The sequence below is a fragment of the Halichondria panicea genome, chromosome 5, assembly GCF_963675165.1.
Source record: "Halichondria panicea chromosome 5, odHalPani1.1, whole genome shotgun sequence".
Classification (NCBI taxonomy): Eukaryota; Metazoa; Porifera; class Demospongiae; order Suberitida; family Halichondriidae; genus Halichondria; species Halichondria panicea.
The window spans coordinates 4,757,749-4,774,756 of record NC_087381.1 but is presented as its reverse complement, the minus strand read 5'-3'; the positions used below and the strand labels follow the sequence as shown (position 1 = coordinate 4,774,756).

At 40.9% G+C, this 17,008-nt stretch overlaps 2 protein-coding genes and 1 long non-coding RNA gene across 16 annotated transcripts in view; 2 read left to right on the top strand and 1 right to left on the bottom strand.

Moving 5' to 3' along the window:
* LOC135335879 (uncharacterized) overlaps window positions 1-12,403 on the bottom strand; it is an 88,729-nt gene extending 76,326 nt beyond the window's left edge. For 12 of the 14 annotated variants that reach the window (XM_064531518.1, XM_064531519.1, XM_064531520.1 and 9 more), the window contains exons 1-5: window positions 12,267-12,403; window positions 5,097-5,137; window positions 4,246-4,407; window positions 4,012-4,045; window positions 2,545-2,738 (exon numbers count right to left, since the gene is read on the bottom strand). In XM_064531518.1, coding sequence (XP_064387588.1) covers window positions 2,545-2,738; window positions 4,012-4,045; window positions 4,246-4,407; window positions 5,097-5,133 — 427 coding nt within the window. In that variant the 5' untranslated portion in view covers window positions 5,134-5,137; window positions 12,267-12,403. The remainder of the gene's footprint in view (window positions 1-2,544; window positions 2,739-4,011; window positions 4,046-4,245; window positions 4,408-5,096; window positions 5,138-12,266) is intronic. The other 2 variants (XM_064531530.1, XM_064531534.1) reach the window with 1 other exon arrangement.
* LOC135336033 (uncharacterized) lies at window positions 6,584-8,604 on the top strand. The gene has a single exon (XM_064531801.1). The coding sequence runs from the start codon at window positions 6,715-6,717 to the stop codon at window positions 7,705-7,707; it is 993 nt and encodes a 330-aa protein (XP_064387871.1). The 5' UTR covers window positions 6,584-6,714; the 3' UTR covers window positions 7,708-8,604.
* LOC135336145 (uncharacterized) lies at window positions 8,634-10,087 on the top strand. Its single transcript, XR_010394759.1, has 2 exons — window positions 8,634-9,355; window positions 9,402-10,087. It is a non-coding gene; the product is annotated as an uncharacterized LOC135336145 (long non-coding RNA).
* Window positions 12,404-17,008: the final 4,605 nt, after the last annotated feature.

Below are 17,008 nucleotides of genomic sequence, written 5' to 3'. Positions count from 1 at the left end.
ACCCATCATTCTCGACTATCAAGGTCGGGCATCTGTTTGCCTTTTCTACCTGTATGGTTTTGTGCTGTTTGCTCTTTTCCCTTTTTTTTTTTTTCTTTTGCTTGCCTAACTAGATAGGATAATACAAGGTATCAAGGATCCACCACTATAATATTAGGACATCAGATGCCAACCTTTTTAAAGATTAATTTAAGTGAGCATTCCGTTTGAGCTATAGTATAACGCGAACAGTTCATGCACGCACGCACGCACACACACACACACACACACACACACACACACACACACACACACACACTACTGTATACCTCGCTTGTGCATGCGCACCGAGGCATAATAACCATTAATTTATATAATTTTTGTTGAATTTGTGAGCCAGTAATAAATGACAGCCATTTTAATAACTGTAAATCTACTTTAAAGTGCAGAGAATGAAGGCCTATACTCCTGATATCATGTATAGCTATATCGGTATAGCTATATAGCATATGTAGATCCTTCATATACTGGCTATAGCTAGTAGCATCCTCAAATGAGGCATAAGTAACAAGGTTAGTGGTAAAATTGTTGTAACCTCAGACTAACAATTTTTTTTTTAAAAGGGGGCTTTAGCCCCTTATAACCACCCCCTGGATCCGCCCCTGATTATATGGTGGTCATAGTCCAGGCCGTTCTCAATTGAGAAAGACGGCTTGGCTTCGTCCAATCGCCCCAAAACTTGGGGGGTCGAGATATCTTAGTGTAGTATAATATTATTGTATATTTTAAAATGATGTCATTGCACAAATCATAGCAGTTTTAATAAAATAACACAGATACTTACAACATTTATGGCCTAGACTAAAGTCTATTTGTGTTGAGTTCGACCCCGGAAGTTATGTGGTCAATTATGGCTTCATTTATACTTTATGTGGTAGACAAGTATGCCTGGGACTTCTACATGACTTTTAGCTGGTTGGAGCTTACCAGCTCTACAGCATAGATATAGAAGCGCTTTTTAACGAGGATTCCAATGGTATTTGAAACTTTGAATTGCAGTATGACAACTTAATGAAGGTCAAACACAACACAAATAATTATAGACTTTAGTGACTAGTTTTGTTGTGATGGCTTCTACTTCTCTTCTGCTCTTGCTCTCTCCAGTGTTGAAAAGTCAGGTTTTGTCTTCTTTGGTACTGCATGTGGTAGACGGTGGTGGGCGTTTTTCTGTCAGTATACCGACCGGCTCTGGCAAGTCTATATACTTGCTTCCAGGCGCTTGTTTGATGCCATCTCAGTAAGATCAATGCTCCTTGTATGAGCCTAGAGTTGTGACGGCGATTTCTTTCTCTTGACACTAATAGCTTTACTAACAAATTTACTATTGAATCCACCCGCGCACAAATGGTGGATACCAGGCCCTCTAGTGAGAGGGGCTGGAATTGAGGCTAAGTCCATACATGCATGCATGCACGGTATACAATTATAATGAAAGTACCGCGGGTGCTGGTGCCTCGGTGGAGGTTCCAAAGCTACATAACATAAAGCTACTAATAGCTAGTTTTTATACACACATTGAACATTTTTAATTTTGTTTGCTGCATGCAGAATCCAGAATCACAGGGAAACTCAAAGCGTGGGTAATGATCGACGATGATTGTTGTTCTCACTCTTCCAGCTACCAATAGCTAGCGGTCTAGTGCAGAGCTAACTATACTAAGCAGAGTAGCAACACTCGGTGAACAAGTTTTGCTAAATACACACTCTTCTGAAAAGGCTGCAATGACATTTCAAGTAGGCGTAACTCGAGAACAAAGCTTAAATCCACAAATACCAAGCCAAGAAAACATGACTAGAAGCCTGTAGAAACTCTTACTTGCACTTTATTGATCCTTGAGCAGCTGAAACAGTCGACGCACGCACACACTACCGTATACCCGAGGCCATAATTATGGTGGTCATAACTGAATACCCAACCACATATTATAAAGGTACTATAGCTTCATAATTATAAGGTTGTACACAGCATTTATTAATTTGGGTATCAATTATGTTACCGTCAGGGTTTCATCTAGTGGGGGGAAGATAGGAGAAGATGGAGAAAGGGAGAGAGGAGAAGATGGAGAAAGGGAGAGAGGGGGGGGGGCACTATAACCAAAATAGACACAGTCTTTGCTACATGTAGCTTTGCTAGAGGATGATTGGTCATCACCTATAGTCTTACCACAAATCTATCCATTGTTTTTGTTTAGTACATGTATAGTTTCTATATGTTTTATAGATAGATACGGTCCACAATTTCAAACCAGCATACCAAGTTACATGGAGTTGCCGGAGTACATCACTAATAGGCACCAACAACCAAATAAGAGGTGTGGTGATCGGAAGTGGGCGTGGCCTCAACAATTTTCACGCTATCGCGCGCGGTTTCTTTTCAAACTTCCTCCCCAAACTTAAAATCCTGGATGAAACCCTGACCGTATATGTCAAAGGTTGGGCCCCACATGCACATCACATGCACATCACATGCACATCACATGCACACACACACACACACACACCCACCTGCGTACGCCTTGGCCTCCTCTATGGGCACTACTCTGAGATGTCTCAAGTCACATTTGTTACCCACTACTATACTGACAATGTTAGGGTCCGCATAATCTCTCAGCTCCTTCAACCACCGTTCAATGTTCTCGTATGTCAAGCGTTGGGCAATATCGTAGACTAGGAGAGCACACACGGCACCTCTGTAGTAACTGTAGGGGAGAGGGGGATTGTAGCGAATGTAAGGTTGGAGTAGGATACCACATGTACAATGTACATGTATACTACTTACTAGTACCAGCATAACATTTTCGAAATGGTGGATAATTTCAATCTTCAATCTTCAATCTCAGTTTTGCAATACTTACATGTACACACATTTCCCTCTTAATGTAGCAAACTAGGCCTAAGAGGTGGTTATTATTTTTGTCTAGGGGTAATTAGTACCAACCACCACATCCCAAGTGTACCAGCACACTTCAGTCTACATGTACTAATCAAATATGCATGCATGTACACAATGGACCACTCTTCATGGCACCATTTTAACCTTCTACAGTGTAGCTAGTAGTTTCATTCCCTACAAATTGACAAACTGACTCAAACAACAAAACAGTCAGAAAAGTGGACTGAAAGGTGTACATCATACAGGGAAGACCTACAATCGTGAATATTGCATGGCGTCAAGGGCGTATACAGAGAAGAGGGCATGCAACTCGCCCTATTCTCAGAATCATCGGACTTCGTATTGAGCTATTTTTAGAACTGCCCACAAAAACGCCCACGCGTAACCTTTGACCGCACAAGGTAAATCAAAGTATTTTTTATATCTGTGCCAGCTAGCTAGCTCGATTGCAGCATAGTAAAACTAGTTCTCAGCAGCAGTATGGCTTGTACTAGCAGTGTCAAAGGCAAAGGCAAACCATCCAACAGTTGCAACTCCAAGAAGATGAAACCTAGGTACAATAATCTGTCTTCCTGAGTCTCTGGTACTTCTTAACAATGCGCCCAGCACTCAACTTCATGCTCGAAGGGGTTGTCTTGGACCTGGCTGGACTAGGACTGGTCATGACACTTCTCTAAAATAATACTGCACTGTTAGCTAGCTAGCTAGGCAGCTCTGATGTACACGCCCATAATTATAACTCCGTAAACAACACCGCCCACTTGTTCACGTCCGTATACTGGATTCTATTTTTAGCATATCCGGTCTCTGATACGAAGTCGGATGAGTACGTAGGATACATAGTGAGTTGCATGCCCTCTTCTCTGTATACGCCCTTGATGGCGTTGTTAGCACAAATGCAAGCAGCATACAAGTTACTTACATATAAATTGTACAGTACAGATGTGTAGCAAAACAGACTTTCCTGCTAGTGATAAATCTGGTGTTAAACATTGTTTCTAGTAGCAGAATTTTACAAACGAGAGTACTGGTACTTATACTCATTTAAGAGCTGCTATGGTTACGCATTCATGACTTACGTGCTAGGGATTACTCTGTATCGCTCAAGACCAGCTGCAGGGAGGAGGAACAACACACACAGAGTAAAGTTACTACATGTACTAGTAAATCTCTCATTTGCTATAACTATACAAGTACATGTGTATGGGTACAAGTACACGTAGGCACAGTTCGAGTAATTTACTATTTCCCCAAAACTTCCAAATGAGCTGCAAAGTACATGTATACATGACAATACACTGACAATAGAGTACCTGTGTCCCAGATCTGAGCTTTGATGGTCTTAGTGTCCACTTGAATAATCCTGATGTTATAATCTAGGCCGATGGTCAACTTGTGCTCCAGATTGAATTCATTGCGAGTGAACCGAGAGAGGAGGTTGGACTTGCCCACACCAGAGTCACCGATTAACACAACTGTGTATGTGTGAAGGGTGTGTGGGTGGAGAGTGTGTGTGTGTGAATGGAGGTGTGGGTGCATGTGTGGGTGTGTGGGGAAGGGAGTGTGTGTGTGAGGGAGGGGGGGGCAACAGACATACACAGTGGAACCACTAAATGTGTACTCCATGAAGTAAGGACCCTCTTACAATCAGGACATTCAACCAAGTTCTACCTCAATAGCATATAAATCAACCCCTGAAATCAGAGCACTTTGATACAAATTGTCCACACTTCAGAGGCTTCACTACTACAGAGTGTTCTGTGTACAGTGGGGCGCTAGCTTAACCGATATTCATGACAACACACAAAAAGAGGGCGTGCCTCAGAGCTGATTATTACTGAACGCCTTTAATAGTCAGATTCCACACTAGAAAGAAGAGACACTTGACCCAACACTCCATTTATCAGCATTGGAGGTAGAGAAGCCCACACAAATGCATGCTAATGCTGCCAAGGAAGTGACCTCACTTACACATGTAAAGAAACAGAGGAAGTTGGTAAGAGGCTCACAAGACACAATGCATGTACATGTAAACTTAATCGCTATACCTTTATGTATTGTACTAGGAAGACAGAACAAAGCCAAACAAACCCTTAACATGTATATAGCTACGCTAGCCTACAACAAATAATTATAGTAATAGTAGAAGGTACTTGGTACTTACCCTTAAACAGAAAGTCATATTCATCTTCTTTGCTCATTTTGCTGTAATGGAGAGAAAGATTGAGAGCAGATAGATCAGCAAAAATCAGTATATAGATACACAAAAAGATGACTTGTTCATGTATAAATATCCATACATTGACATGTAACGTAGCCTTACTAGACTTTTACGGTACAGACGTATCAACACAATGTATGCACGCAACTACTATCTCACAAGTAGTAGTACCCAGCGGTGACACGATTCCACTCAAAACCTTTATTTCGGTGTGCTCATGACTTGTCTAAACACCACATGCCATCCAATTTTGCGTGAGTTGCAAACCACAAACAACCTTTTAAACAAAAATGCAGTCACCACTTTTGTTAATTGCCTCGTAATCATGACTACACAGAAAGTAGCTCTATAGTGGACCACAAAAACATTGTGCAATGCGAATGTTGCTAAGATTGGCCGGGGAAAGCACCATTACTAGATACATTGTAGGAGCCAGCATCATATCAGCACTGTACATTGTACACTGTACTCCCCCACCCACTCATATACAGTACATGTAGTGAGCTGAGTTTCCACAACTAGTGCGCCAGAGTGACAACACTTTATTTATCAGCACCATAAACAGTGGTTGTATAGCAAACACAGCGGCAATGTTACAATGTACAGAGTAATACTACATGTAAATGAAGAACATTTTAATGTGGCATATTATGTATTACATGTACGTACAGTGAAACCTGTCCATTGTGGTCACCATAATTATAAGCAGGCCACCCTCTATAATACAGCCATGTTAATGGGCCCACACAGTCTCTCCACAGCATGCATTGGACCTATGTTAGCAGGCCACTGTCTATAATACAGCCATGTTAATGGGCCCACACAGTCTCTCCACAGCATGCATTGGACCTATGTTACATGTAGCAGGCCACCCTCTATAATACAGCCATGTTAATGGGCCCACACAGTCTCTCCACAGCATGCATTGGACCTATGTTAGCAGACCACCCTCTATAATACAGCCATGTTAATGGGCCCACACAGTCCCTCCATAGCATGCATTGGACCTATGTTAGCAGACCACCCTCTATAATACAGCCACTGTTAAGGTATCCATGTAATTAAGGGACAGCCTTTCTATAAAGAACAAACGACTGCTCCCAAAGTGTTCTTTATATTCAGAGGGATCCACTGTAAGTTTAGAAACAGTTAATTAGCATTCATGTCAATGATGGGTGTAATTAAACTAACCGTACTGTAACGATGGAATGCACGAAGAAATTGGTAAGTACCAAACATTATGACATGACATACATGTACATGTAACAGCACTTAGTTTACCGCACATGTTACATGTATCACACGTACACATGATACTAGATCAAAGACCAGATATAAGGTTATAATACTGTCAAAGACCACTGTCACCTACAGTGTGAGGGAGACCACTGATTATTGTGCAACTACACATACAGTGTACAATGTACTGGACTTTGCAGAATCTTTGCAACACAGATAGAGTAGAGCCTTTTAAGTAGCAATGTAAACTGTGGTCAACAATGTAAACATTGTTATGTAATCATCATTTAATGCAGATTTGAAAAGTCTCAGTATTATAGCTATGGCCTATTCATGTGAAGAGAAGAGATCTAAGTCATACTCCTCAGATTTAAGATGGAGAATGATCTACCAAGTAGAAGTAGTTGGTCTGCCCAATAGAAAGGTAGCTGCTAATCTCCTTGTGGATCCATCTACAGTGCATAGAACAGTGTGTCTATTCAGAGCTACTGGGAACGTTAAACCTAGTCAATATCCTCCTAATCAGGGAACTGCTAAACTCACTGCTATAGATAAAGTGATGATACTGGAGTTGGTTATTCAAAAACCTGGAATCTATCTAAGGGAAATACAAGGACATCTTCTTGAAAGAACGGGGACAGATGTCAACGTAAGCACCATAATGAGGTACATACATGCCTCTGGGATAACAAGACAAAAAATGGTTCTGAGAGCTAAACAACAAAGTGAGCTGTTGCGTGCACAGTATTTGATTGACGTTTCAGTCTATAAAGGCCACCCGGAGCTTTTCGTCTTTATAGACGAAACAGGATCTGATCGGAGGGATTGTATGCGGAAATTTGGATACAGCCTAAGAGGAAAGCCTGCTATTGTTCAAAAATTGCTTTGGCGTGGACAGCGAGTTTCGGCTATATGTGCAATCTCACTAGAAGGTGTACTGGATTGCTATACTACAACCGGCACCGTTAACGCTGATACATTCGAGGACTTTATCACTAACTCTCTAGCTAGCAAATTACAACCATTTAATGGAACGAACTCTAACAGTGTGGTGGTACTGGACAATTGTAGCATTCATCATGTGGACACAGTTGTACAGGCCATACGTTCTACTGGAGCTATAGTACAATTTCTTCCACCATATAGCCCAGACCTAAATCCAATAGAAGAAAGCTTCTCCAAATTGAAATTGGTACTCAAAGCAAACGAGGAATCATTGGACTATCTTGCCACAGAAACAGTCGTTTTAGCAGCTATGAACAGCATATCTGTACATGATTGTTCACAATGGATAAGGCATGCAGGATATACGTAATCATGAAAATATTAATGTATAATGTATTGTGATGTCAAATCAGTGATGCGAATCAGTTCATGAAAGAGATAAATATGTGTTGTCAAGTGTTCTTTTCAGGATATACAACTATCTTGGTATAAATGTACATGTGAAGCAGATCAAAGAGATTTAAGTGATGACAAAATGTTCTTTTTCTGCTCAGCAAATTCTTCTTCTGAGAGAACATGATCTTCAAACAGCTCTTTGATACGCTTTAAATCTTCCAGACAGCTTCTTCTAAGCTGAGCAGTTTTCATTGGTGAAACAGTTGAGCTGGAAGTTGGTGTCTCAGGAGTTCGAGTATGTTTCAGTGCACTGGCTATTGCGTTGGCTGCCCCAGTAAAAGCATCAGACATGGTGCTGATGCTCTCCTTTTTTCCCTTTGTTGGGTTGGGTGAGCCGGTTATAAGGGGTATATTTGGAGGAGCGTCATAATCATCATGATGTCCAGAATGAATTAATCGTGCCCAAAGCCGCAGTTTGGGTATTGCCATATCAACATGCTTTTCCTTCAAGGTTTTCATGATGTCATCTACTTCATCTTCAACAAGGTCACGTTTGGTTCTTTGCTTCTTTGGTGGTGGTTCACTTTCATCTATACTGATAGGTCTCCCTTCACACCACAAAGTTACACTCTTCTTGTCAATATTCTTATACATTTCTGACACATCTCTGTCTTCCAACAGCCATCGCTTGTTGCTACCTCTGCCATGATAGTAGCCTACTTGAAAGCTCAAATCATCTGCAACTTCATTGGGGTAAGACTCAGCAATCTTAGCCTTGAGGCTTAACACCGAGTTAAACACTTGTTTGACATCATGCCAAGTCAATGTCTTGTAGCTACTTTTCTTCTTTGGGTTGATAATTCGAATTGTGTAGGAGTAGGAGTCTTCAGAGTTTGTTTCGGATCACTAACGGTGTTCGCCTCCAACTTTTAATTGCTTCCGGAAGCGGGGGCGTAGCTTCATTGCATACTCCACTAACCGTAGTAGCTAAATGACCTTTGACCTTGGTGCTTTACTGCCGGGATATTCGCTCACACATGGCATTGTAAGTACATCTATCCATCCATCCACTATCAGTATGTCTATCTTGAGCATGTCAACAGTGGTGGGAGGTGGGACAGGGGGTATTATCAGTTATCTTAGGGGTAAAGGACTGCTTGCAACTACCTGCGACTGTACAAGGTAGGTATCTTATATTATAATAAGGGATATCCATAATAAGCATAATTATAATAAAAGGAAAAATAGGTGTGATCAAAATAATAAACAAAAATAGGTGTGCTATTCCAATGATCGAACGGCGAAGGTCTTCAGCAGGCTCGGATGACGTCTGTTGGTCCTGCCCACAATGTAAGACCACCAGGAGCATCAGACACCTCAGTTTCTTCTCTAAGAGTAGGATTACTCTCCAACAGTGGTTGGTAGCCATTTTGTGGTGGTCCAGAGAATACCCTGTGACAGACATGGCAATGGAGGCTGAGGTGAGACCATCCACGGGGTGTGATATATACCAATGGCTCAGAGAGGTATGCTCAGCAAAGCTGATCGCAACTGTTATCCGTCTTGGAGGAGCTGGTGTTATTGTTCAGATCGATGAAAGTCTGTTCCGACACAAACCTAAGGTAAAATTGTGCTCACAATAATATTGTAAACACTTAAACACAATAGGGTGGACGGGGTAGGCGACCCAGGAGTGACTTGTGGGTGTTTGGGTTGGCTGACACGTCAACAACCCCTGCCACTGGCTTTGTCCAGTTAGTGGCAGATAGAAGAGCAGTCACACTCTTGCCTATAATACAGGCACATGTTCAACCAGGCACAGTGATACATTCCGACTGTTGGGCCGCTTACAATAATGTAGCATCGTTGCCAAATGTTGGATCCCATGGCACCGTCAACCACAGTATTGAGTTTGTGAACAGCGTCACAGGGGTACACACACAAAACATTGAGAGCTATTGGAATAGAATTAAGATCAAGCTGAAGAGGATGCGGGGGGTGACAGAACAACAGTTGCCATCATACCTTGACGAGTTCATGTGGAGAGAGCGACTGTCAACCCCTCAATCGAAACAAGCTGCCTTTACCCAAGTAATGGCTGACATCGCCACACAGTATCCAGTCTAAGCCAAAATCATCTATCTGTCCATCCATCAATCATGATTGTATTATTCACTCGATTAATTAACTCTTCATTGTTTTCATCCATCCAGGAACATCAGTATCATATCACTTTCCCTTGTTTTCACATCCAGAAACATCACACACAGTATCATCCCAGTTTTGGATCAGTTTATCCATCCAGTATCATCTGTTTTCTTCAGCCAGTATCATTAATTTTTTTCTACAAATAAGGGCAGGTCAAAGGTCACTTAGCTACTACGGTTAGTAGAGTATGCAATGAAGCTACGCCCCCGCTTCCAGAAGCAATTAAAAGTTGGAGGCGAACACCGTTACTGATCCTTTCTTTCTAATGGTGTTGGAGGATCATCTACTTGTGTCGGAGGATAAGAAGAAACATTCCATGCTGGAGCATAGCTTGAAAAAAAGTAGTTATCCATTGCTAACTTATAAACCAGCTGCTGCTTGCAGTCACATGATATGACACATGCTAGCATTTTTAGCATAATTATATCTGTGGTCTCTGATCTGTGGGTTTACTACAATAACTTTGTTGCTCCATATAAGGAACGCGCAACGCTCTAATCGTTTAGCTGTGTTGCAAAGATTCTGCAAAGTCCAGTACCAGAAGTGTTGGCTATTTTCAATCCTCCATCTCAATTCAACACACACACATTTGCCTTTTTTATGCAGCAACTATGCCTATATAAGATGTGGTTAGTACCGGCAATGCTGCTCATATGCTTGACACACATAGGAGACCCTAGTACAGAGAAGGCAAGCTTAGCCACATCCTAATCTCTCATGTACCGGCAATGCTGCTCATATGCTTGACACACATAGGAGACCCTAGTACAGAGAAGGCAAGCTTAGCCACATCCTAATCTCAATGACTGCATGGAGTATACAGTGAATTCTGCCCGAGGGCGTGAGCTATAACAGGCATGTGTCTATGGTTACATACTAGTACAGAACAAATCGTAATAATTATATGAACAGTGCTTAGTGTTTGGGGGCAATTGCTTTCCCTAAAAGTTAAGGAGTATCATTTACCAGTGGGTGTGCAAATGAGCAAATTAAGTATTTCTTTGAAGTAAAGTATATGTACAGTATGATATACATGTAATTATTGTGTATGTAGACGTTCAGTACAGGAAGTTATGACGTGATCACAATAGTTGCCATAGTACCATAGTCACGGGGTAGGGTGCACTGTACAGTACGCAAGGAAACTACAGCTGTGGTCAAGTTATAGTTCGAAACTAGAGGAAGGTTACATTTATCCATTTATCAGTACAGTGATTAGGACAGATCAACAGTCTGTCTGTGCTCCCTTGCCTTGGTCAGTAAGGATAACAGTATAGAGTATAGGGCAGAAATAAAATTATGTAACTAAGAAGTTGCCTTCTAACGCAGGTCCAAACACATGCTATGGAGATCGACTTTAAGGTCAAGTACATAGACGCTTTTACAGGTATACTGTATCTAATCACTAGACACCTGAGGTCACAATAATACACCTAACCACACACACCAGAGCGAAGGTTACCCTAATACCTAACCATAGTTATGAACACACTAGGAACACCTGAATGTAAGGTACCCTAATATACTTAATCCTCACTACATACACACTAGGGACACCTCAGCATAAGGTACCCTATACCCTAATCACACACACACCAGAGGAACACATGAATGTAAGGTACCCTAATACCTAACTATACACACCACTAGGGACACCTAAGTGCTCTCAGAGGACACGCCCCCACAAACACGTAATTAGACATGGAGCTACATGTAACGAGCCAGACAGTTTACACGAACACCACACACACACTACAAGTGTTCTATGTACACACAGACACTACACAGAAGGCGTAAGGCCAAGCATGAAAACACAGAGATGATACAATAATTGTATTTATTGGTAGACAAAAATTTGGCAGACAAAAATTAATCAAGTTACATGACTTGTACATGTATGTTATGCCGCAGTAACAGTAAGGGAAGATATTGAATGCTACGATTATGTATATACAATGCATGCTGTTCTCACACTAGGACCTTAAGACAATACTTTCAATACCTGTACTGTGTACATGTTCCTTCCCCATAAGATCAGAGTACACTGCGATACACTTGTACTAATTAATATGATAATCACATAGCGACACCTACATAATTAACTATACACAGTACCGTATATTGTTTTGAACCCTCTGAAAAGCTGCATGCAAAACCAGACACACAGACGAAACCCCCTACTAAAGAATATAATTATAGCATGGTGGCCTAGCTACATGGGCTAGCTAGCTAGTCAAGCTTTGAGTGTCCTCACACAGTGCATGCATCAACAGAGAGGACTCAGTACAGAGCAGTTGATAGAGTATCACTCTAGCACACACTCACCTTATCTAGAGTCCGTCAGAAACGCAGCCAATTAATGTACTCAGCTACAGAGGCGTGATGATTTGCTCGTTGTCTTGCCCTCAGCTTGACTTTACAGGTTTATTGGGCAAGCCCACATTTAGATATGACGTGCCCTCAAAAATTAGTCATGTGACGATCACATGCGGCGAATTATTGAGCATAAGCCGATAAAAGGACTTCAGGGTTATAATTAAGCAGCTACTTCAGCTTGGTGCAAATGAGAAATGTGGCATAAAAATCATTTAAAAACATTTCACTTGTATGTAGGAAAGTGCATTTCGGTAAATAAAGCTATAAGGCTAATAATATAAAAACAAATACTAGAGAGGAAGGGGTCATTATTTACAACACTCAGGCTTCTTTTGTGATTTAGGTTCAGCATCATCCTGCATGAGAGAGGAAGACAGTCATACAAAAAATATTATTGTACTAAGGTGACAATAAACATTTTGCACACTATGTATACGCTTTAGGTTTTGGGGAAGCTAGTATAATACTGATGTTATACTGAGAGAGGGGCCCCTGCGATTAGCATTAAGCATGTAAGTGTTGGGGGCCCTCATTCATGGTGCTGCATACACGAGTCTAATTTAGAAGGTCGCCTTAAATCTAAAAGTACGGTTAGGGCATAATTATAATTATAGTAAGGCGTGTGTGAATATCAAAAGTAGGTTTAACATTCCTGTCCCTGTAATGTAAAATTTAATGTGGTCTCCGTGAAGTAAGGGCACCTCTTATAATCAAAATACACAGAACAAAAAAAATTGATAAATTTTAGAGGTTCCACGGTTAGAACATCCACCATGGTTAAGGCTGTAGCAGGCGGTTGGTCAGGTTGGTCAGGTTTTGGCCGTTTGTAGCTTGGCAGGTAAGGTCGTCAATAATTGCAATTGATTAGTAAAATAGTTAGGCCTTGCCCATGAGTGAGACCAGGAGTTCTTAAAGAGGAGTATCCCGGCAACTACGGTAGTTGTAGCACAAACCACGTTTCGGTACAAGTATGTCATACTTACATTATGTTTTCCTGGTGAGGCTAATAGGTTAATAGGTAACCTTGCATGCACTAGGAGCATTGAGCATTATGAGTCATGACATTTTAATGATTGGCACTTTTTTTAGCCTATATAAAATGGCCTGACCCTAAAGTTGCTTGCTACGTCCCTGATAGTAATAGTATAATTATGCACAACTATCTCAGTACCTGCTGCAGTACATGTGATGGTTTGATGGTCTTTCCCTCTCCAATGTGACTGATGAAGAATCCATGCAGCATCATCACATCATATAGTCATTTGTCTTCTTGGCTACTTGGTTAAAGATCTCTGCATAGAAACAGTTGGAGATTATATATAGGATAGACTACACCTAAGAGTAGAATATACGTCTATGTAACCTCCGCGGTTGCGGTTAGCCCGAGGCGCAAAGCCGAGGGAATCTAACCGTAACCAAGGCGGTTACTAAGACGCATATTCTACGAGTGGGTGTGGTCTATCTAACTTGGACTTCATTGCGCATACGCGAGGCGTGGTTATAAAAAGCCAGGTTTGGTGCGTAGCAACAGAAATTAAATTTGTGCGAGCTGGACGAGCTGTGAGAGACACCAGTTGACAGAAAAAGACAAGAAGACGGCTTCAAAACAACAAAAAACTACAGTAAAACTTAGTAAAGCTTGTGAAACGCTTCCTGAAGATACTGGAAAGAACAGACAAGTAAAAAGAACATAGAACTATGCTAGAACTGACTCTGCAACACTACAAGAAGAAGAATGAAGCACTGTGGTGGAGTGGAGGGGGTATAGAGCAGACTGGACCGGCATGCATGGAACCTCAATAGAAAGTGTCAAGCGACTACTAAAGTGTTTTTGATGCTTCCTGGCCCCCCTGCCCATGCCCAACTGGAAAAAGCAATACAAAGCAACAGTGGACATGGAAAGAATGGATATTGACTGAAAAAACTATTGCATTCTGTGTTTTTTATAATGTTTTTGTCATCTTCTTGTCACTTCACTAAAAATTTCATTCTAACTTTTGAGAACTTCCTGTAAATTATTTGTCACTTCCTGTACAATATACGTCCATTTCCTGTAGAATATGTGTCCACTTCCTGTAGAATATGCGCCCATTTCCTGTAGAATAACTACCTTCCTGTAGATTATGCTTCCATGTAATCTACTGTTTTTAGCCAATCAGATCAATTACAGATGATGTAATGTAGTCTAAATGCATTTATATCTGTACAATGAGAATTGCTGTTACAATTCACCGCTTTATACCACGTTGGCTATATTTTTCCAGTACCAACCACCATAAACCAGTGCGGGCACATTCCTAAGTATATATGCATGCATGTACATGTACATGTACAGGTGTATGTCAAACGTTTTTATGCCTCGGTGCGCATGCGGCGCAAGCGAGGTATATACGGTAGTGTGTTTGTGTGTGTGTGTGTGTGCATGTGTAGACTAGCTATTTCAGCTGCTCAAGGATCAATGAAGTGCAAGTAAGAGTTTCTATAGGCTTCTATAGTCATGTTTTCTTGGCTTGGTATTAATTGTGGATTTGCAAAATAAAGTCTATAGTAAGTTATTAGTTTTACTCTTGGAATGCCATTGAGCCTTTTCAGAAGAGTCCGTAGCAAAACTTGTTCACCGAGTGTTGCTACTCTACTTAGTAGTTAGCTCTGCACTAGAACGCTAGCTATTGGTAGCTGCAAGAGTGAGAAGAGAGCTGCAAGGCTCTGCTGACTTGCAGCCATTAATTTTAGACTTGAACTTTTGGCATAGATTGTTTTAACAACAATCATGGTCAATCATTACCCACTCTTTGAGTTTCCCTGTGATTCTGATTCTGCATGCAGCAAATTTAAAATGTTCATCATGATAATTATAATCAATGTGTGTATAAAAGTTAGCTATTAGTAGCTTTATGTTATGTATAGCTTTGGCACCTCCACCGAGGCATCAGCACCCGCATCAGCACCCGCGGTGCTTTCATTAATGCAGTCGTAGCCGTCTTCGATTAAAGAACATTTTGGGAGCAACAGCTTTTGTCCTTACAAAGAGGATGTCAGGTTCAATAATTTTGATGCACTAAGAATTTAAGTGTCATACCATCTAATACATTAAAATGAGGTGCTTATATCCAACATTTTTGAAACAATACAACAGTTAACTAGATTTTACCTTGCAGTCTGGAATCGAGACTACTTCTTACCTACACTGCATCATACAGTACATGTACGTGTCACCGTGTCGGGATGCATAATGCTACTCACTGTGGCCGTCACAATAAAGGAACGGCACCATTACAAAAGAACAATCTCTCTATACAGTTGCTGCATATTCTAAGGCCCATAATCTCTTAGTACGTGCGTGTATTTAACTTATATAGAAAGTGTTCATTTTTCGGAATTTTGACTGCAACTATCATAAAGCTACTGTATACTCTACAAATGCATGCTCACCACCGATGATGTTATTGAAGGCCAATTCCACGTTGGTGGCATCTAGAGCTGACGTCTAGATCTATGAATGCATATACCCGTTGGTGGGTTTAGAGCACACGTACACGTTTATGTATATCAGCATTTAAAGTGTGGTATAATTGTAGGCAATAATTATTAGTCTACCTTACGTATAAAAATGAAAGAGCCATCATTGCATGGTGTACATTGTCGTAGTTATGTTCACAAGTATAACTTTCCCTATATCGTATAATTATTATCTCTATAGCCACAGTTTAATTAATGAGGATTTTCACCCTCTAAATAATACACAGTCGGGCCTGGCATGTGTTTGGACTTGTGTTAGCAGATCATCCTCTATAATATACAGCCATATGCACAGTTGGCCTTATACCCGATGGTCAACACAATAAACACATTCAGTTTTCATACCCCACTCACAAACACCCACCAGCAAACTCTTGAGCCTCGTCAGTCGGTATACTGCCCTTTAATAATAGTGAAATGCATGTTTTTGCTCTTGAATTTACGTAGAAAGGACCAGTATGATAACATAGTTGCCATGGTTACTGGCATGTTGTGTGCGTTACCTGTGACCATTTATTTTAAACACTCTTTTGAGAAATACAATACCAATACACAATTTCATGACCCCATCTTATAGTATATCAAAAGAAAGCTCTTACTATATAGTACAGTAGGAACTAGGCTAGTATTTAGGGCGGCTTTCATGTATTTTGTACAGTATAATTATGCATAATAATTATTTATGAATGATTAATTTTCTCCATTTTTCAGCATTTTTAAGTTGCTGTAATCTGAGTTAGAATGACCTCATACCAAATACTAGCAATAAGCTAACGCACACAACAAGATAGTAACCATGGTAATAGTGTTATCAAATTAATGTCCACAATACATTTTGGAAGGTACAGTGGTTTTCCATACCTTTGCTAGCCTCGATCCCAGGCCGCACTTCCCATTTCACTTATAGGAAAGTGGGCCTGGTATCGACCAGTGGCGTTTCTAGGAATATCAGTAGGAGGGTGCTCAGGTTGCGCGATAGCGCGAAAAAATTTGGGGCACGCCCACGCACCGGAAGCCACACCCACGTTTTACTGCGCATAACAAGGGACACACCTTCATTATACAAAGACAATCACAATAGTAAAGAAGATATCAACTCTACCATGCATTGCCTACAACCATAGATAGAGTATGCTACAACTGACTCATCTCTATAGCTATATCAAATGTTA

Coding starts and splice junctions, on each gene's coding strand:
- LOC135336033 (XM_064531801.1), top strand. CDS start 6,715: ATGGCCTATTCATGTGAAGAGAAGAGATCTAAGTCATACTCCTCAGAT.